Raw genomic sequence first — 20,982 nt, forward strand, 5'->3', positions numbered from 1 at the left:
TGGTCTGACTCTCGGACCAACGGAGACGAAGCTCCTACCTTCTATTCAACCCTCCCAGCAGAATATTAATCTGCATACAGCATGGTTATTCTCTCTGTCAGTACAGGAATGACTTCACCCGGAGGTCTGAGTTTCCAGTGCCTCCCGGCCCGTCTGCTTTGGGCCAGCTGGGAACCTTCTCTCTTGGGGGGAGGGGAGAAAAAAGCAGCCCCACAAACTTTGCTGCACATCAACAAACCTAGAAGAGTTTGGCTACATTTTGTTTTTCTTTAGCCAAGGCCAGAATTTTTTCCAGCTGCATAAATACCCCTGTTTAAGTGCTTCTGGGCTCTGATTCTGGGAAATCACTGTTTAGAGTTAGGATTCCGCGAAGTCAGCATCAGTCCCATTTAAACATGTGGTACCATCCTGAAACTTAGCCCGGAGAGTGCTGCTAAGGCTTAGGTTTGCTTTTGAAAGGAGCGCGTCTTGCCAAGTTTGATGCAGTGAGTTCAGTGACACTGACCCATTAGTCTGGTAGTCTTTAACTCTGGGAATAAAGTGCTGTGTCGGCGTATTCCACCCGCCGGAGTCAGTGAAGCAGCAGCAGCCATGGCGGTGGTTCTATTCCTGGTGGCCCTGCTGGCGTCTCTCGGGGTGTCCGTTACTGCCAGTCCCCTTTTGGAGGCTCAGCTGCTGTCCCCCCGAGATGTGGCTCGTTCTGCGGTCGAGGCCTATAATCAAGAAACTGGAACGCAGGCAGTGTTCAGGCTGTTTAAGCTCAAAAGCTTCCACAAAACAGTAAGAGCGCATTGGCTTTGCATTCTCCTTTTCCCCATTGACTTTAGCCCATAGTGTGTGGGGGGTGGGGGGAAGGGAGGTTTTTAAGGTGTATGTATAATTGCAGGAAGAACTCCAGGAACAGAACTGAGGCAGGAATGCAGGTGCTGAAGGTACAATGAGGAGTGCTATATAGGAAGCCTATAAATCACATCCTATATAAAGCCAGATTTCCTGCTGAATTCTCTGCCCCTCCCCACCATGGGCAAAGCTTGTCTACATGGGAGTTGACCGGGTTTAACGGAAGGTGTGAATTTAAGCCAGTATGGGGGGCACTTATTTCAGTGTAGCTTTAAGTAGATTGGAAATGGATTTAATCTGAATGGAAATAAGCCACCTTGAAATTAAAATGTGTCCATGTGGGTTTGCACCACTTTTACCTAATTGGTTTCAAAATTCGTTTTAAACTGGTGTGACTTTTGCATGGAGACAAGACCTTAGTAATGCCTCTTCTAGATAACTAGGCTGCCCTTCTCCTCTAGTCCTGGGGCTTGCAAAGCGCTGGACCGACCAGTTCAGTGTGGCTCTGCTGGGAAGAGGGGCTGTGCAGAGGGTTCTGCAGGGCTCTGCGTTCGCTCTCTCCTGGACTCCAGATCTAGGGGGCTGCAAATCCCCAAGTGTGCTGGAGGCTGGTGGGTCGAACGAGTAATGGGAACCACTCAAGTTGGCTGCTCAGAAGCAGCCTCCTGGTGTTCAGAATGGATTTTTTTTAATGGGGACCCCAAAACAGCTGCTCTGGGGTGGAGGGTCCTAGAGAACTCTAAAGATTCTGGAGCCATTGAAGTGGGGTGAGCTTGACTCATGGAATGTCTTTTTTGGTGCATCGGTGTGGGGATCAAAACCAGCAGGGGAGAGCAGGCATCAACCCCCCTTCCCCCCCGAAACACAGAGCACTGTTGTGAGCTGGCCAAACAGAGCAGTGAAAACAGCTGGTGGAGTCTGGAGGGAGGCTGCCTAGAGCCGGGGGGAGGGGAGGGGGCAGTAGCAAGCAAGGCAGCAACTGGCATCCGAAAAGAAGGGACACAGTATGTGGGGAGCCAGTGGTGGGGAAGGGAGCTGTAGGAAAAGGAAGAAAATGACTGTAAACCAAAATGTCCAGAGAGCATATTAAGGCAAACAAGGTGAAGTGACAGGAATAGAGAAATGATCGGAGAGCGAAGGGACTGTTATCGAGAAAGGACGGGAGGGAAAATAGCCAACACATTCCGTCAACTGTAAAGAAAGATTGCACAAGAGGATTGCTCAAGATCCCAACTAATTGAGATAAAACATAATTTGGCCTCTAGATTGCCTCTGCCTCTCCTTATTGCTCCAATTCAGAACACACACTTCCCGGTACTGGTTGCAGTGCTCTCTTTACAAAAGATAAAGAAATCCATCTCCCAGCCCTGTCCCTCAGCCTGAGTTCTGAGGCTCAAGCTGGCTGCTTTCCTTCTTCTGTGTGACCTGTAACCTAGATGCTATAAGTCCCCATCTGGCTACTCTGTGCTACCTGCTAAAGCCCCATGGGCTCCGAAAGGCTTGCCCAGATGTGGCTGAGTGGACCTTATGCATCCCAAGACCCCTCTGAGGAGGAGCGGACTGCAGCTCACTCCCCACTCCCCCATGTCAGCTCTGCAAGGCTAGGAGTAAAGCGTAAGGAAGAGGTGTTTCTATCACAGCAGCTGTGACTCCAAACGGGAGGGAGCTGTTGTTGTCACATAGATGCTCTTCGGCACAGAACTTTACTGTATGTCTGACTGCTGTATGTACCATCACTACTTCACAAACTAACAGGCACTGAAGTGAAACAGCTTGGCCTGAACTCAGTCACAGAACAAGTGAAGGGGCTGGGGTGGGATCCAGGAGTCCTGACTTCCAGGCCCTTGCTCTGCCTACCAGCCAATGCTGCCAGTGTAAACAGCTGCTTGGAAATGCAGTTTCTGTTTGGGCCAGGTCAGCCTCAGCCAGTGTCTCTGTGTGCTGGTCACTCCTACCCACGGGCTGCTGCAGAACCGGCTTGGTGGAGGGGACAGCAGAGCTGGGAATGAGAGGAGAGATTATAATGTGGGTGTGCAGGGGGACAGCTTCCCTCAATGCTGAAATCTCTGTTACACCGATCTTGAATGTTGCTATTTGACCAAGGGTTATTTTACAGGAGGAAACCCAAATAAATCAACCCCCAACCACTGGAGGACGGGAGCATTTACATTCCCAGCTAGGGCCAGTCCCAGTTTCGGCAGGGCCATCTGTGAATCAGAATGAGCCAGGTGTCATCTGTTTCTTTCCCCATCTCTCCATACCCACAACAAGCCCCCTGCCCCAATGTGCCAGCTGCCTGCAAGTGCCCCTCCTGTTGCTGGCTGAAGTTCACCCCTGGTCCCAGACCTATGTACCATTTAAATCAGGGGTGGGCAAACTGCAGGCCACATCCGGAGTACTGTGTCCAGTTTTGGGCCCCACACTACAAGAAGGATGTGGATAAATTGGAGAGAGTCCAGCGAAGGGCAACAAAAATGATTAGGGGTCTAGAACACATGACTTATGAGGAGAGGCTGAGGGAGCTGGGATTGTTTAGCCTGCAGAAGAGAAGAATGAGGGGGGATTTGATAGCTGCTTTCAACTACCTGAAAGGGGGTTCCAAAGAGGATGGCTCTAGACTGTTCTCAATGGTAGCTGATGACAGAACGAGGAGTAATGGTCTCAAGCTGCAGTGGGGGAGGTTTAGATTGGATATTCGGAAAAACTTTTTCACTAAGAGGGTGGTGAAACACTGGAATGCGTTACCTAGGGAGGTGGTAGAATCTCCTTCCTTAGAGGTTTTTAAGGTCAGGCTTGACAAAGCCCTGGCTGGGATGATTTAACTGGGAATTGGTCCTGCTTCGAGCAGGGGGTTGGACTAGATGACCTTCAGGGGTCCCTTCCAACCCTGATATTCTATGATTCTATGATCCAGCCCATCAGATGTTTTAATCTGGCCCTTGAGCTCCCACAGGGGGTCGGGGGCTTGCCCTGCTCTGTGCATGACGTGGCTCCGCGTGGCTCCCGGAAGCAGCAGCATGTCCCCTTTCTGGCTCCTATGTGTAGGGGCAGCCAGGGGGCTCTGCACACTGCCCCCACCCGAAGCGCCTCCCCAACAGTTTCACTGGCTGGGAACTGCGGCCAATGGGAGTTGCGGGGGCAGCGTGTGCGGACAGGGCAGCATGCCTAGCCACCTAGGCATGCCTCCACGTAAGAGCCAGAGGGGTGACGTGCCAGGGCTTCCGGGAGCTGCTTGAAGTAGGCGCCACCGGGAGCCTGCACCCCGACCCCCTCCTGGGCCCCAACCCTCTGCCCCAGCCCTTATCCCCCTCCTGCCCTCTGAATACCTTGGTTCCAGCCTGGAGCACTCTCCTGCACCCCAGAGCCTGCACCCACAGCTGGAGCCCTGACCCCCCCGCTGCACCCCTGCCCCAGCCCATATCCCCCTCCTGAACCCCTTGGTCCCAGCCCGGAGCACCCTCCTATGCCCCAGAGCCCGCACCCCCAGCCAGAACCCTCACCCCCACCCCCCACATCGTAACTCCCTTTCCCAGTCCGGAGCCCCCTCCTGCACCCTGAACTCCTCGTTTCTGGCCCCATCCCAGAGCCTGCACCCACAGCCAGAGCCCTCACCCCCTCCCACATCCCAATCCTAATTTCATGAGCATTCACGGCCTGCCATACAATTTCTATACCCAGATGTGGCGCTTGGGTTTGCCCACCCCTGATTTAAATCCTCCAAATAGGGTTTGGGCAGGAGGCAAGTGGCCCAGATGCCGGTGCGGGTACTCGCTCAAGGGTGAATCTCACCTTCGGTGGATGCCTTGCTGCTGCTCCCTAGCCTCATCCACCAGTGTGTGTTGCTCGGTGGTGGTCTGGCCTGACCCATGCCCCAGCACATGCCACAGGATGCCAGGAGGTGCCGCGGGAGGAAGGGCAGTGAGCAGGGGCCTGCGTGGGAGTGTGAGAGACTCCTCTTGGGTTGGCACGTTCTGTTCCCCCGCCGAGACCTGGGGTCGAAGGAGCTCGCTCTCCCTCTCCCCCGGGCCATGGCTGGAGGAGATCTGTGCCCCTGATAATTATTGGGGGGGGCGGGGCCTGTGTCCTTTCTTGCCCCACATTGTGCATGCCCCTGGCAGTGAGGGAACTCCATCCGTCTTGAGCCACCGTGTCTGGAGTCAGGCAGGGCTCCAGATGGGAAAGCAGGGATGGCTGGTGACCAAGGGGAGTGTGTGGTGCAGGTCCCTATGCTACCGCATTGGCCTAAGACCACCGTGTTAAGAGAGCACGAGCGTGCACCATTAGAAACGCACCCAGAGATCAGCCCTTCATGGACGCCTGACTGCACACAGGAGTAGCTGTTGGTCTCCTTAAAGCCCCCTGTGGGGTTGCTATGCTCTTCGAAAAGCAAGTGGCTTTCCTGACACAAGCAGGCAGGTAGCGGAAGCCTGGGAGCCGTGACTTGTGCACTAGGCATTGCTTGGTGACGCCATTAAAAGATTTGTCCTTGTACCTGTAGCAATTTGACTGGGGCACGCACTTCAGCATCAACTTCACCATCAAAGAGACGAGCTGCTGGAAAAGCGTGGCTAGCTACCGCCTTGAGGACTGCAGATATCGGCCAAATGGGGTAGGTGTGAAACACAGTTGCCAACTTTCATGCAGTAAATAAGCACCCCAACTTTCACACACAGCCAAAAATCAAGCTAGTCCCATTTCAAAACAAGGCCAAAACAAGCCAATCCCTGAGAACCCCAACATCTGTGTGTCTAGATCCCCCCCACCCCCGGTGTGCAGTCTGGGACTGTGGTGGGCCTGTTGTGCACCCCGACTCTCTCCCGCTTGTCCCTGCTTGCCCCTAGCCCCTGCTTCCCGGGAGTTGATATAAAAAAGAAGCAACAAGCTACAAGCCAAAAATTAGCCAACAAGCAACTCACAAGCCAATTAAGCCAAAAACAAGCCCAATTTTTGCATTTTTTTCACGGGTTTGGCATGTCTGTTGAAACCATCCCCTTTCTCACTGGGAGCATTGGGACATAGCAGCTGCCAGCCTGGATCAGACCCCGAGTCTGTCTAGTCCTGTCTCCAACAGTGGCAGGTGCCAGCTGATTCAGAGAAAGGTGCACAAAGCCCCTCAGTGGAAGTTTCCTCCTGACCCCCAGCAGAGATTGGCTTGCGCCCTGACGCATGAGGGTTCATATCCCTTCCAAAACTCTTGTCTGCTTTTAATACTATAACTCTGGAAATCCTTATTACCCGTATAAATGTATAATCCCTTTTTTGAATCCTGCAAAGCTCTTGGCCTCAGGGGTGTCTTGTGGCAGTGAGTTCCACAGGCTGTTGTGTGAGGGTAAAAAATCCTTGTGCTGCCTTTTAAATGTCATTGAATGTGCCCTTGTTTTTTTGTCAAGGGGCTGGGAGAACAAAAGTTCCTGATCGCCCCTCTGTACGATTCAGTTTGTTTCAGTTTTCCCTGTTCTAGTTTGGGAGCTCTTGCTCATCTGAGCTAGACATTTTACACACACGTTGTCACTGTGGTTGTTGCTATAACTCAGAAAGCTCTGAAGGTGAAGGGAGGCTTAAGTGCAGCCTCAGCCATGGAGTCTCTGCCACTCCAGCTGACCTGGCATTACAGCATGACGAGAGTTTTGCTGAACTATAAATGAAATCGGGGGCAGATCATCGGGTTTTGGGTTTCACTGGGCACAGCTCTGTTCCTAGTTGTCTCCAGCATGCCTGGGTCATGTGACGGGGAATCTGGGACAACCAATGGGTTTTGTTGGATGGAAACTTTGGCAGGTTCAGCAGCATTTGATCAAATCAGAAATTCAGAGGGAAACTCTGGGCGCAGCCCCCTGCAAACCAGACCTGCCCCCACTTCACGTGGTTCCAGTCACAGCAAGATGTTCATGCCCCGCCATGTCCATCATGCCCCATCCTGATGCTCCTCCCCGTTTTAGGAGGCCGGGGAGGTGTTTGCATGCCAGTGGCTGTAGTTGTTATATGTAAAACATCCCTGTAAATGTTTTGCTTGGCCATATGCTATCTTCATGTCTCGGTAAAACAGCCTCAGAGAGGAAGTGTGTGGGGTTGGTACTGCTGCACGATGGTGGCCCTGGGCTTTGACCCAAGCAGATTGCTGTGGCATGGGAACACATCACTAGGAGGGTGGTGAAGCACTGGAATGGGTTACCTAGGGAGGTGGTGGAATCTCCTTCCTTTGAGGTTTTAAGGTCAGGCTTGACAAAGCTGTGGCTGGGATGATTTAGTTGGGGTTGGTCCTGCTTTGAGCAGGGGTTGGACTAGATGACCTCTTGAGGTCTCTTCCAACCCTAATCTTCTGTGATTTGCCCTCCCAGGCCTGTGTTCTTATTTGCATGCACAAGAGGGTCTCCTTCCCAGGCTTTCTAGCCCTGCCGTTATTTTAGTAAGCAAGTGAATGTAGGGCTGGTGAGTTTATTTGTACTATGGTGCTGTCTAGAGGCCCCAACCGAGATCCGGGCCCCAGTGTGCTAGGTGCTGTACATAAAGTCAGTCCTTGCCCCCAAGAGCTTGCAATGTAAGGCGCTAAGACAAAGAAAGGATAGCAGGACAAATGGACACAGAGAGGGGTAGCGACTGGCCCATGGTCACCCAGCCGAGCCGTGGCAGAAAAGAAGTCAGTTCTCCTGACCCTCTGCGCATAGCGCCAATGAAGGAAGGAGGAAATCGGTGTCCAGCCCTCTTCAGCCATTGGCCTGTGTCTGCAAGGTTGCCTGTTCCAGGGGTAGGGTTTTTTTTGGTGGTCACCTCTAGGGAACATGGTTGAATCCACTAGTGCTGCAGAACCTTTCTTTTGTGCATGTGTAGTTTGTATCCTCGGCAGGCACTGGTGCTGAGCTGGGAGTGTATTCACTGTCAAAGCCGCCTGCCCTTTAGCTTTGAGCTGTGGACTGTTTAGGGTCCTGCACTCCAGGGGTAGTCAACAGGAGAACTGCAGGCCAAATCCCAACCACCAGATGATTTTGAACAGACTCCAAAATCATTAGTGTAGCTTTCTTCTCTGGAGTCTGGACCTTGATTATACTTTGACCAAGGACTTTGGATGGTGACAGAAAATAGACTCCCCCTGCTGTACTCACACCTGCCTCAGAACAACAGCTGCCGGGGGCTGTGTGGCATTGCCAGAGAATTACACCTGCCACAGAATTTACAACTAGTGATGTGTTTAAGCCAAATGTTGCAGCCTCTCTAGTGGCTTCAAGAAGACGTTGCTTTGCAAAGGATCTTTTGCCCCAAGCTACAAGGCATTCCTAATCACTGCAGGTACTGCAGGGAGTAAAATGATTTGAATCCTCTTAAATGTTGTTGCAAAGCAATTAACAATTCAGGCAAGAAGGCTCCATCTCCAGCAGTACGAGGTAGAACTAGGGTGACCAGACAGCAAGTGTGAAAAATCGGGACAGGGGTGGGGGATAATTGGTGACTATATAAGAAAAAGCTCCAAATATCAGGACTGTCCCTATAAAATTGGGACATCTGGTCACCCTAGGTAGAACAGGACTCCAAAAAACATAGTTCCCATTTTAATAAACAAAAAACCAGCATTGCCCCATTTGTGGTCAGATAAGTTACGCTCCTTAATAAAACCAACCGCACAGCAACCCTGGAAAACCAGCCTCCAGACAGGGGCTGAATTCCAAAGTGTTCTCTCTGCGAAATGGCTGCTTCAGCTGAGGTAGACATGGTCGCTACTGATCACAGTGAATATAGCGAAATAGTGGGAAGTGTAGCTTGGAGCTGTTTCAGTAGAATAGTGGGGTGGTAAGATAATGCTGCTAGAGCGGAGGTTGACAACAGCAGAGTTGGAGAACTTTTTTCTAAAGTAACTTTATTCACACATATTTGGGTCGAGTGAAACACTTTGTGAATTTGTGTTGAATTCAGCAAGTGGAGTCAGTCGGGGAAAAAAACAATTCCAAAAAAGTCAAAATGTTTTGTATTTATGATCCTACACCACCTTTTGGTTTGAATTTTACTTCACTTTTATTAAACCAGGTTAAAAACTCAAACAAAATGCTTCATTTGACCTGATGTGCAATTTTTCTGATCCTTTTATTTCACCAAAAAAAATTTTTTTTTAAATTTGCTATGGGACAACTCAGGAAAAAACTTTGATTCAGCCACTGAACTGACAAATCAGTTATTTGCACAACTCTAGAGATGAGCTCACTGTTTAACAGCCAATGTTTCTAGTTCAGACATAATTCTTTACTTAGATTGCGAGTCCTGCTCTTTGGGGCAGGAACTGTCCTTTGTGATGTGTCTTCAGCTCTTGGAACGATGGGGCCCTGCCCTCAGTTCGGGTGTTCTGTATTACAGTGTTACTTAATATATATTCACCATGATTATTACTGTCACTGGAGGCTTCCTCTGAGTTGAAAATGATTGCAAAACTACACTCCATGAAGCTTTGAAACAGGGCTCCTCAGATACCCTCACTGAAGTACTTCTCCCTCGCTCTCTCCCCAGATGAAAAGGGATTGTTCCGCCAACGTGTCAGTTCTTGACTTCGTACAAGAGGCACCTTTGACATCTGTGAAGTGCACCCAGGAGCAGGTGAGCTGTTACCTGTCTAGGTAGGCGCACTCCATTGGGGTCACGGAGCCAGGTACACTCTGCCCCCATGGTAATGAAGTTACAGTGGTTTGTGTTGTCCCTTGACTGTCCCTAGAGGAGATTGATACAGAACCAACATGGGTCAATGAGGCAATCATTCCGTGTTTTCTTTGGCTGGCTATTGGTCATCTCATCCTCGGACAAACCTACATGGAAACTTTTCTTTAAACATATGGGGCCACCAGAAGGAGGAAGCTATAGCAGTCCCCATGGTTACACATGGTGCTGCTGGGCCCACTCTGAAGGCTTTAGACCTATGTAGAGATGTGTAGCTGCATCGTGGGCCCACCAGATGCCTGGATATTAGTCGCTCCCAAGACAGAGACCCATATTATGCCCTCAATCTGCAGCTCCTGTGGGCTTCAGTGGAGTTTGCTCATTAACTCTGACGGCAGCGCATGTCCCTGTGGGACTGGGTTTTCCTTTCTCTGGTGCGAGAGGGGAGGGAAATGCGGGAATGAGTCACCATAGGTTCCTCCGTCCTTCACTCTGAACATGGCTGGAGGAGGTAGAATCAGGGTTAAGATGAATGACCCTGTCCAGTCTTCAGAGAGGTGGCTGCAGCCCCAGAGGTGAGGCCAAGGATAGAATTGGTTTCAGTCCAGGAAACACTCAGGATTGGGCAAGGGCCTGGGAAATTATTTCCCATTTATTCCAGCAGGAGGCAATCATGAGCTAACTGGGTAGATGGATGGTTTGGTTGAAAACTATGAAATAGAAACTGGACCCTGGGGGGGAAATATTGATCCTTCTGATTCCTTTGAATTCCAGCGGGCGAAAAAAAACAGCAAGAAACCAAAACCCAAGGCCCAGTCCGTCCCCAAAGTGACTGTCCAGTACTTTCCGTCGTCTTTCTCTACCGCGGCCCTGACAGCACCAGAAGAAGGCTAACGCACAGTCTGCCTGATGTCGAATTAGGGTGCTGCCATTGTCTTCAAAAGGCCTGTTTGCTTTCCTGCCACGCCACCATCTCATCCGACAGATAATTTGAGAGCTTTTGGGTCCACGTTATTCCTGGCTAGTCTCTTTCACTGGTTTTTTTGCTTTGCTTTGGGATGACTGAGAGGCAGGCCTCAAAAAGCCTTTGCAAAATGGGGGAAGCCTTTTTGTTTTGATATTCTCTACTAAGCCGCAACAAGGACTGAAGTGTGTGGCGGAGTTGCCCCTCGCTTGCAGACCTGAGACATGTTATATCCATCCCCTCCGGCTCCCTGCCAGGTTCCCTTCCAGAGACAGCCGTTCTCACGGGGCCTCCTTTGCTTGAGTTGCCAAAGATTTAGGCATTTTGGTGCCTTCATTTTCAGGTGCCAAATCTGAGATGCTTTAATGGGGCCTGATTTTCTGCAGGTGCTGAGCACCTGCCTTCTGAAAGCCAGGCCTGTTTTAAGGTGTGTGAAACGGAACACCCCAAAATTGCTAGACAGTTTTGAAAATCTTGGCCTTAGTTGGATTCTGAGCCCATGACTAAAGGGGTGACACATGAGAATGCTGGGAAGAGATGGAGCTTCATGTGAGGTGCACCATCATACCAAAGGCTCGGCCCAGTCCCAAGGTAGGGAGCCTGGGGATGGTTACTCCCACAGTTACTGGCCAACTCTCATGGTCTTATTGCAAGTGTCACGACAGCTGGTGCTTTTCTTACAGACCCAGCTCCTGGAGTCACGTGATGACATGAGAATCTGGGCTTTTCATTTTAAATCTATAAAAGCAGGCTTCTAGCCCTTGTAGGTGGGAGAAAAAAGCTTGAAATCGTGGTGCCCTGAGGCTCAGAAATCAAAAGGCGAATAAAAGGACTCCAAGGATAGTAGCTTTAAAGCCTTGTGATTTGCTAAGTCCATTTCACGATTGTCAGGATCCTTGACCTATGGTTTTGGAATGCTTGGGGCTGGCAATAGGGAATCAAGCATTTCCCTAGGTACCACTCCTCTACGATAAGCAGAGGGGAAAAGCAAAGCAGAAGCTTGCATGGCCAGAGGCTCTGCAGGGAAGGGACGTGCTGCATGAAGCTGTTCTGAAGGGAAGGCTGAGAGGAATAGACAGAGCCAGAAATACTTGTGTGAGGAGCTGAGCAGAACTTCATTCCAATAAGACAGAAACTACCACCTGCTGTGGTTTCTCCTGGTGCCCCAGTAACTCCCCATGGCAGGGCCGCCTTCTCACACAGAGCCCTTTCCAGCTTTGCTTTGCCCCGAGTCTCCTTTGGACTGTCCAACAGCTTAATCCGTGAAGGGGAAAAGGCTTCCAGTCATGTTGAAAGGTTCAATCTCCCCCGTCCTCTCTCCGACGCCCTTGCTGATACTTTGCATATACTACTGTCTACATACGTTCCCAGGTCAGCTTCTCTGGCCCCGCACCTGCTCCAGGTGGGGCTGCTGGTCAGTGCGGAGCTACAGTAAACAGTGCCCCCTAGTGCTCTACTTTGGAACTGCCCTCCCCTTGTAACCTTTTCCCTTTTTCAGCAAAACACTCAGTTTAACACTATTTTTAAGCATGCTTCTGCACAATTGCACGATCCTCTATAGAAATAAGCACCAATGCAGTATAGCCTCGTGCCTCCCCGGCCCTACATAGATTATTCCATTGCATTCCTTGATCATAGCATATAATCGGTCGTTTTCCCCCAGAGAATGTAAGCACTGCCAATATTGAAGATCCAGGGCAAAATTTTCAAAAGCGTCTAAGTCCCATTTTGGTGTCAGTCAGTGAGACTTGGGCTCCTAAGTGACTTAGGCGCTCTTGAAAATTTGCCCCCATCTGTGTCTTGTCTGATTTATTGTGCAGCAAAAAACATTGGCTGTGTTTGTGTTGGGGGCAGCTGTGAGCTGTAATAAAGATATCGGTTACATTGTATGTGTGATCAACTGTGAGCTGTCATGTCAGACTGGTGGCTTGCGCCCTCACCAGCACCCCTTTGGTTACGCTCGTGTGCGCTCACCAATGCACCTTGTCTTTTCCCTTTCAAAGAGGATGGGCCTCCTTTGCTTTGCTGCAGCGTGTACACCAGTCTAATCAGCAACTCCATTGCTCTGAGCTCAGCTGGAGAGCTCCTTTCCTAGCAACCTCGGTGAGGAATGGAGACCGATACTGCCTAGTGTTTTTCATTTGCTAATAAGGACAGGTGCCTTCCTTAGGTTCAAATCCCCACCTGAGTGTGTCATCTGTCCCTCCCCAGCACAGATGGGAAAGCACAGCTCGGTGCTGGGATGTAAAGAGACAACGGCAAATACTTTACAAATTAAAACGCCATCATACTTTATTGTAACGCGCATAATGAACCACATGGAATTAACAACCCAGCTATCACTGGCAGGAGTTTGCCCAAAGATGGTCAGATGTGATTCTTCAGGCCTCTTGTTCGTCCAATGTGGGTCTACGGAGAGCTGCTGTCAGGTTCAGTGGAGTGGCAGCCCATGGCTCTCTATATCATTCCTGGTCTTCCTCCTTGGAGTAGGCCTTGTCTTCCACCAGCCAGGAGGTGCTGGATCCCTTTCTTAAGACCCTTTTTGATTTTCCTCCTGAGTTTTCTGAATATGGACCTCCTGACACGAGTACGCTAGAAAGAGAGAAAAGCCAGTGAGCATTTCCTGGGAGACTGGCATCTGCTCTGCAAGGGCAGGGTTTGCCTTCCCCTACACCTGCCCCACTCTTGCATGTTTCATCTTGCAATGTGGGGGAAATCTCCATTTAGATACGGTGTTTGGACTCCCCTTTTTTAAGAATGTAGCAGAATTGTCCTGCTTGAGCTGAGAGCAGGAACTGAACCTGGGAAGTCTGGTACTAAGAGCATCGCTTCATTTGCTTGACTAATCCTTCACCAGTAGCTGATGCATAAACCTCTCATCTGGGCCCTATATCCCCTCTTATTGCTGTGCAGGATCTGGCTGTGTTGGCCCACTTGTGTGGTGTAATATTCCAGCTCCGTGTGTGTTTGTGAGATGGTGTCCCCTAGTGGCTTGGCCTATAAGAAGGAGAGGAGACCTAGTATTACCACTATCTAAGGGAGGTCTCCTCTGGCTCAAGAGGCCAAGGCCTGTGTGTTTGGAGCTAAGGGACCTGGTGGTGGTAATGGTGGTTCTAACCCAGTTCCCCCCAAGTGTGGGAGATGTGGTGTTGTGCGTGTTACCTGCAGTGCATGGATTCTCTATAGTGGGGAGGGACCTGCTATGGGGAAGAGAAGCCATGCAGCAGGCCCCTATGTCTATTTAGAGAAGTCCTATGTTGGAATCGGTGATTCTATCCCATAATATTTCTCAGTGTTCACATCTGGACAGTGCTTTGAACATGCAAGGTGCTATAGAAGAGCCAGGTACTGTCACTAGCATTGACTTTCCAAACCCTGTGCCCACCCCTCAATCCTGCAAAATATGGGGAGTGTCGGACTCCTTATGAAGCAGTGGGAGGAGGGGCTGCAAAATACAATGGCCAATCAGACCGGGCCAGAGCCTCTCTTGTGACTATGCCCCAAGCGCATGCCCTTGGGCAGCCATCCTGGGGATAGCATTACAGTGGGGACTCTCTGACCCAGCCCAAGTCTGCCCCACACCAGCCGAATGGAAAGCTCACCTCCTGAGCCACCGTGTCGCAGGTGAGCAGAACCAAGGGGGCCTCCGGCTCAGTGGAGACGGTTCCTGAGCACGCTCTCACCACCTGCAAGGGAGGAAAGAGGAGAAGACAATCAGTGTCACAGGACGTCCCATCGGTTTATTTCCAGCGGAGAGGTGGGCAGTGGAACCAAACCCCCGTGGGACTGAGCAGGGGACGTTTAGCAAAGTGTCTGGTCCGTTCCAGGTGTTCTGGTGTTTGATGTCCCTCTGTTGTTAACATGTCCCAGAGGAGACAGATCTTGTTCCCAGGACTCTTGGGAGACATCTCGTCTAAGGAAGGGCCTGCAAGTTGTCTTAGAGTGGTCATGCGGGGGGGGTTACGGCCTGCCCGCTACACCCTGTCCTAGCTGCCTGCTGGGACCAGGATCAGCAGTCAAGTGAATCGCCACAGATAATGTGTCACGTGCAGCTCAAGGAGGGGATGCATTCTTCCCTCGATATGAAGCCACATCTCCAGGGACGCTCACAGGGGCCATGGGTACATATCAAAGGGAGAGGGGCTGGAGCGGGGAACACTCCAGAATTTCAGTTCTTGAGCTGCAGTGAAATCTCTCTGAAATGCCCCCGGTTTCTTGCTCGGGAGACAGACTCGTTAAAGAGGAGCTGCTAAAGCTGTCAAGCATGCCCACTCTGTCTGCCTCCGGGACCCGCAGTCACGCTGCCTGCTGTCTAGAGTCCTGAGGACAACAGGATTGGAAGGCCTGGCTCTCTTTAGGGCCTTTTCGTTAAGCGCCTTCAGCTGGAATTATTGTTACTTATTATTTGCCTTATGGTAGCGCCTAGAGAGCCCAGCTGAGATAGAGGTTGCCACAGAGGATGGCTGGTCTAGCAATTAAGGACTGCCCTTGGACTAGGGATTCCAGGGTTCAATTCCCTGGGGCATGTCACTGAGTCTCCCTGTGTCTGTAAATTGGGGATAACACTTCTCTGAGGATAACTACATTAAAGACCAGGAAGAGCTTTGAGATCTCCAGCTGAGAAGTGCGGTGTAAGAGCTAGGTCATAGTAGTATGATGCGAGAGCCACAGGCAGACACCCACAAAGAGACAAGGGATGGGAGAAGGGATATTCCCTGTTTGACAGGCGGAGAGCTGGGGCCCAGAGAGGCTGGGACTTGCCCAGATGCACAGGGTGTTCTATGGCAGAGCCAGAAATTAAACATAGGTTTCCTGCGTCCATGTCCAGTGCTCTTCACCACACGCCCATCCTCCCTCTCCTGGAACTGCTCCTTCTCATCCTACAGGTGCAGCCATCTCGAGGGTCCGTGGGGAGGCTGCCACACAGCTAGGACAGGGTGCAGCCGGCAGCCTTAGAACGTTGTGTTTGTCACGGGTGTGCTGGCTTCTGGAGGGGGTTGTTTACCTGGGCCAAAATGACCAGCCTGAACCTAGTACTTTATCCCAGCCCCCTTTAACTGAGGAAAAGTTTGGATTCTGATCTGAATCCATCAGGGCTCAGGACCTCTCTGCCTCAAACACAAAGCTGCGGAAGGCTGCAGTTTATGGGGCTCTCCTAGATGCTCCCTGGGATACCAGATAGAATTTAGGAATAACGAGAATGGATGGACATCAAGAACCCAGTCCTGTTCCCAATCCTTAGGAGGAGGAAACGGAGCACTTCAAAACACAGAGCATCTCCTTACCCCGTTGCTCCTGAAGTCACATTCATCAAGGAGCAGGTTCTCAGACACAGGGCACTCGGTCTCTTTCACTGTGAACTCCAGCAGCTGGAGGGTTTCATTGGTCGTGGCCTGAGAATAAATTAAAACGTGGCATTAACTCTGCGCTGGTCAGTAGCAATGCTCCCATGTGCATTTATCTGCTAGGGAGCATTCACTCTCGTCATTGAGATGCTCTGCTAAATTAACCTCTCCAGTGCGTGCAGCAGGAAATTCCTCTGCTGGCAGGTAACTAATACACGGCAAAGGGCGCTATTGCAATCGAGGTATCTTAGAGAGACGAGGTGGGGGGGGGCAGGTAATATCTTTTATTGAGCCAACTTCTGTGGGTGAGAGAAACAAGCTTTTGCGGTATCTGTCAGCATTCAATCGGGCGGTAGCTGTACATTGAAAATAAATCATATTGTTGCACATGGTTTAAGGATATGTGAATAAGACTTCTCTAGCCTATTCATTGCCCGTTAATTACACAATGAGACATAAGCCACCTCTGATTATAATTGGCATGGTACCTCTGAGCCCCACTCGGGGACCAAGACCCCATTGTGCTAGGCAGCGTGCAAACACAGAAAAGACGCACTGGTGGTTTTCAAAAGGAGGCTAGCTAGCCACCTGGCTGGCATGGTTTAGGCACACCAAATCCTGCGTTTTGGCAGGGGTTGGACTAGATCACCCTTGCGGTCCCTTGTAACCCGATGGGTCTAGGGTTCTAAATGTAGTCACATTATGGTTTCCCTCCGCCTTTGCATATATGACTACTAACAAAGGGCTATGTGCACATATAGAAAAGGGAACCTGACCCAGGCTGGAAAAATCAGGCAAGATTGCAAAGAAAGCTCCAGTTTGTAAATCAGAGCGCAAGACCTAACCCATCTCTCCCTGTAACCATCACACAGGGTTGTCGTAACCCTAACCTCTGTCGTGGGACTTAGAGAGACTCCCCCGCTGTAGCCTTAACAATCCAAACCTGCTCCTCAAATCCCTGGGCAGTGGGAGTGGCCCAGCAGTAGGTCACTCCACTCGCTAGCTGAGAGTGGGATTTTACTTCTGCTCGGAGCCCCAGGATCTACCCAGACCTTTATTCTCTCCCCCCCCCCCCCCCCCCCGCCCAGGAAAACTTCCAGACTCAGCATCCTTCTGATTTTTCATTGGCTATTGCCACGCAGCCAGTACGTGCCTGCTCCACTTAACAGCCGACACAACTGGCCTGATCCTTGGCGTTATGAGCCACTCCCAACGTCTGCTGAAGTCCAGCGAGAGCAGCAGGTGCACCGTTTTAATGTGCTCGGGTGTAGGGGGGTGAAATCAAGAGGGGGCCTGCTGGACCATTCCCACCTATCTCATTAAATCAAAACGAGAGGCTGATCTATGATGCGGCATTTGAAGTGCGGCTGGTTGTTCGCAGGAAGCAAGAAGTTTCTGTGTTGTAACTAGCCGGCCCTATCTACAAGCCAAGAAGGGGGTTAGGATGGCCTATACATTTAGGGGACTGTCACAACTCAGGGTCCCAAGGCTTGGTCTCTGATATCCAGCAGCACTTACTACATATGTCCCCAGGTACTTACCCAGTCAGGCTGGGCTTCTGCTTCTAAGAGTCGGAAGGCAAAGTCTATGTGTGGCTCTTGGTTGTAGAGGTCTATGGCCAGGGAAACAGCCTCTTCATAGCTCAGCATCTGCTGTGGAGGAGGAGGTGATGCGGTGGTTGCTACGGCCACCCCGAGCATCATCAGGACTCCCCAGCAGCTCTCCATCCTCGATCCTAGGCCTTGGAGTGTGAGCTGGGAATGTAGCCCTGTGGGCTTAGGGGAAGCCCTTTTATGCGCTGCCTCCTCTGGTCCCTTATGCAAGGTGGCCTGTGATGGATTGTGAAAGCCCTCGGGCTTTCCTGAAGGAGGCAGGTTCCCTTCAGTTCCGAGAATCCCCTCTTGGCCAATTGGTGCATGCCCACCCAGGGAGCTGCTTGATTTAGGGAGAGGGAGAGGGTGCGGATTTTCTGATGTTGCTGAAAACACTTGGATTCACTAGCAAAAAAACCAACACGCTGGAAGGGGAGGGGGCGGGCTCTCGATGAGGCAAGAATCTGTAATTTCCTGACCTCCCGTTCACCTTGGATTTATTGCTTCACCTGCTGTGATCACCCCTGCCAAGGCAACACCACTGCGGTGCCAGTAAGCTAATAGACACACATTGTTCCTGGGGCTGCTAAGGGAAATTTTGCAGGCTCTTGTTCCTGCTCTGAAAACCCCCAGGTGCCTCTCCTGGCTCCCTGACAGCAATTCCGGGCCCCAGGGCAGAACAGTCAATGGGCCCCCTGCAGCGGGATGGCTGGGGTTTGATTCGTGCAGGATGGGCCGGAGCTGGGCCCCGTGGGGTGGCTGGCCTGGTGTCCACGCCAGGAGCTGGGCCCCGTGGGGCGGCTGGCCTGGTGTCCACGCCAGGAGCTGGGCCCCGTGGGGCGGCTGGCCTGCTGCACCCACGCCAGGAGCTCGGCCCCGTGGGGCGGCTGGCCTGGTGCACCCACGCCAGGAGCTGGGCCCCGTGGGGCGGCTGGTGCACCCACGCCAGGAGCTGGGCCCCGTGGGGCGGCTGGTGCACCCATGCCAGGAGCTGGGCCCCGTGGGGCGGCTGGCCTGGTGTCCACGCCAGGAGCTGGGCCCTGTGCGGCGGCTGGTGCACCCACGCCAGGAGCTTGTCCCCGTGGGGCGGCTGGCGCACCCACGCCAGGAGCTGGGCCCCGTGGGGCGGCTGGCGCACCCACGCCAGGAGCTGGGCCCCGTGCGGCGGCTGGTGCACCCACGCCAGGAGCTGGGCCCCGTGCGGCGGCTGGCCTGGTGCACCCACGCCAGGAGCTGGGCCCCGTGGGGCGGCTGGCGCACCCACGCCAGGAGCTGGGCCCCGTGGGGCGGCTGGCGCACCCACGCCAGGAGCTGGGCCCCGTGGGGCGGCTGGCGCACCCACGCCAGGAGCTGGGCCCCGTGGGGCGGCTGGCGCACCCAAGCCAGGAGCTGGGCCCCGTGGGGCGGCTGGCGCACCCACGCCAGGAGCTGGGCCCCGTGGGGCGGCTGGCGCACCCACGCCAGGAGCTGGGCCCCGTGGGGCGGCTGGCGCACCCACGCCAGGAGCTGGGCCCCGTGGGGCGGCTGGCGCACCTACGCCAGGAGCTGGGCCCCGTGCGGCGGCTGGTGCACCCACGCCAGGAGCTGGGCCCCGTGCGGCGGCTGGTGCACCCACGCCAGGAGCTGGGCCCTGTGCGGCGGCTGGCCTGGTGCACCCATGCCAGGAGCTGGGCCCCGTGGGTTGGCTGGTGCACCCACGCCAGGAGCTGGGCCCCGTGGGGCGGCTGGTGCACCCACGCCAGGAGCTGGGCCCCGTGGGGCGGCTGGTGCACCCACGCCAGGAGCTGGGCCCCGTGCGGCGGCTGGCGCACCCACGCCAGGAGCTGGGCCCCGTGCGGCGGCTGGCCTGGTGCACCCACGCCAGGAGCTGGGCCCCGTGGGGCGGCTGGCGCACCCACGCCAGGAGCTGGGCCCCGTGGGGCGGCTGGCGCACCCACGCCAGGAGCTGGGCCCCGTGAGGCGGCTGGCGCACCCACGCCAGGAGCTGGGCCCCGTGGGGCGGCTGGCGCACCCACGCCAGGAGCTGGGCCCCGTGGGGCGGCTGGCGCACCTACGCCAGGAGCTGGGCCCCGTGCGGCGGCTGGTGCACCCATGCCAGGAGCTGGGCCCCGTGCGGCGGCTGGTGCACCCACGCCAGGAGCTGGGCCCCGTGCGGCGGCTGGCCTGGTGCACCCATGCCAGGAGCTGGGCCCCGTGGGTCGGCTGGTGCACCCACGCCAGGAGCTGGGCCCTGTGGGGCGGGTGGTGCACCCACGCCAGGAGCTGGGCCCCGTGGGGCGGCTGGTGCACCCACGCCAGGAGCTGGGCCCCGTGGGGCGGCTGGTGCACCCACGCCAGGAGCTGGGCCCCGTGGGGCGGCTGGTACACCCACGCCAGGAGCTGGGCCCCGTGGGGCGGCTGGTGCACCCACGCCAGGAGCTGGGCCCCGTGGGGCGGCTGGTGCGCCTGCACTTCTGGTGCCCAGCGCGGTCTTCCGGCAGAGCCAGGACAGGCGCCGACTCCGTGGGTGCTCCGGGACTGGAGCACCCATAGGGGAAAAAATGGTGGGTGCTGAGCACCCACTGTCAGCCCCCCAACAGAACCTCTCCCTCCCCCCAGCCAATCAGCGCTTCCCGCTCCCTCCCAGTGCATACGGCCTGCCGCGGATCAGCTCTTTGACGGCATCTGGAGGCACTGGGGGGGCGGAGCGAGGCCACAGCGTGCTCAGGGGAGGAGGCAGAATGGGGCCAGGTGGGGGCAGGAAGAGGCGAGGGGAAGAAAGAAGCAGGGCGGGGGTGGTGCGTGTGCGGGGAACTGGGCGGAGCCGGGGGAGCCGCTACCCGCCCCCCCAGCAGATTAGAAACTCGGCACCTATGACAGCCAGGGCTTCCACATACCTGCTCGGCTGCCTTTGCCACTGCTCGTAACACCCTGCGCCCGCCTAGGAGCCCTTTGGCCCACCCCGGTGATTGCCCCTTTTGCCCTCCCCTCGTCGGCAGGCCTATGCCTCTCAGATGTGCTCTGCTGTTCAGCATGTGTCCCCTGCCGCCTGATCCACAGAGGTTACGAATCCATTAGGGGGTTAGGTTCTCTAGCACCAGCTATAGAGAGATGACTGTCCTCACACAAACCCAGCACATAGAGTCACAGAATATCCGGGTTGGAAGGGACCTCAGGAGGTATCTAGTTCAACCCCCTGCTCAAAGCAGGACCAGTCCCCAACTAAATCACCCCAGCCAGGGCTTTGTCAAGCCTGACCTTAAAAACTTCAAAGGAAGGAGATTCCACCATCTCCCTAGGTAATGCATTCCAGTGCTTCCCCACCCTCCTAGTGAAAAAGTTTTTCCTAATATCCAACCTAAACCTCCCCCACTGCAACTTGAGACCATTACTCCTCGTTCTGTCATCTGCTACCACTGAGAACAGCCGAGCTCCATCCTCTTTGGAACCCCCTTTCAGGTGGTTGAAAGCAGCTATCAAATCCCCCCTCATTCTTCTCTTCCGCAGACTAAACAATCCCAGTTCCCTCAGCCTCTCCTCATAAGTCATGTGTACCAGCCCCCTAATCATTTTTGTTGCCCTCCGCTGGACGCTTTCCAATTTTTCCACATCCTTGTAGTGTGGGGCC

At 53.8% G+C, this 20,982-nt stretch overlaps 2 protein-coding genes across 2 annotated transcripts; one reads left to right on the forward strand and one right to left on the reverse strand.

Annotated features, from left to right (window-relative positions):
• The first annotated feature begins 385 nt into the window (after window positions 1–385).
• LOC125631121 (cathelicidin-2-like) lies at window positions 386–12,327 on the forward strand. The gene is made up of 4 exons (XM_048837338.2): window positions 386–780; window positions 5,339–5,449; window positions 9,331–9,417; window positions 10,249–12,327. The coding sequence occupies exons 1-4, from the start codon at window positions 592–594 to the stop codon at window positions 10,366–10,368; spliced, it is 507 nt and encodes a 168-aa protein (XP_048693295.2). The 5' UTR covers window positions 386–591; the 3' UTR covers window positions 10,369–12,327.
• A 377-nt stretch (window positions 12,328–12,704) lies between these two features.
• Window positions 12,705–17,745, reverse strand: LOC125631119 (cathelicidin-2-like). Its single transcript, XM_048837336.2, has 4 exons — window positions 17,325–17,745; window positions 15,724–15,831; window positions 14,041–14,124; window positions 12,705–13,030 (listed from the first exon to the last, which is right to left on the reverse strand). The coding sequence occupies exons 1-4, from the start codon at window positions 17,508–17,510 to the stop codon at window positions 12,896–12,898; spliced, it is 513 nt and encodes a 170-aa protein (XP_048693293.1). The 5' UTR covers window positions 17,511–17,745; the 3' UTR covers window positions 12,705–12,895.
• Between the last annotated feature and the right edge of the window lie 3,237 nt (window positions 17,746–20,982).

Source organism: Caretta caretta, chromosome 2 (assembly GCF_965140235.1).
Source record: "Caretta caretta isolate rCarCar2 chromosome 2, rCarCar1.hap1, whole genome shotgun sequence".
Classification (NCBI taxonomy): Eukaryota; Metazoa; Chordata; order Testudines; family Cheloniidae; genus Caretta; species Caretta caretta.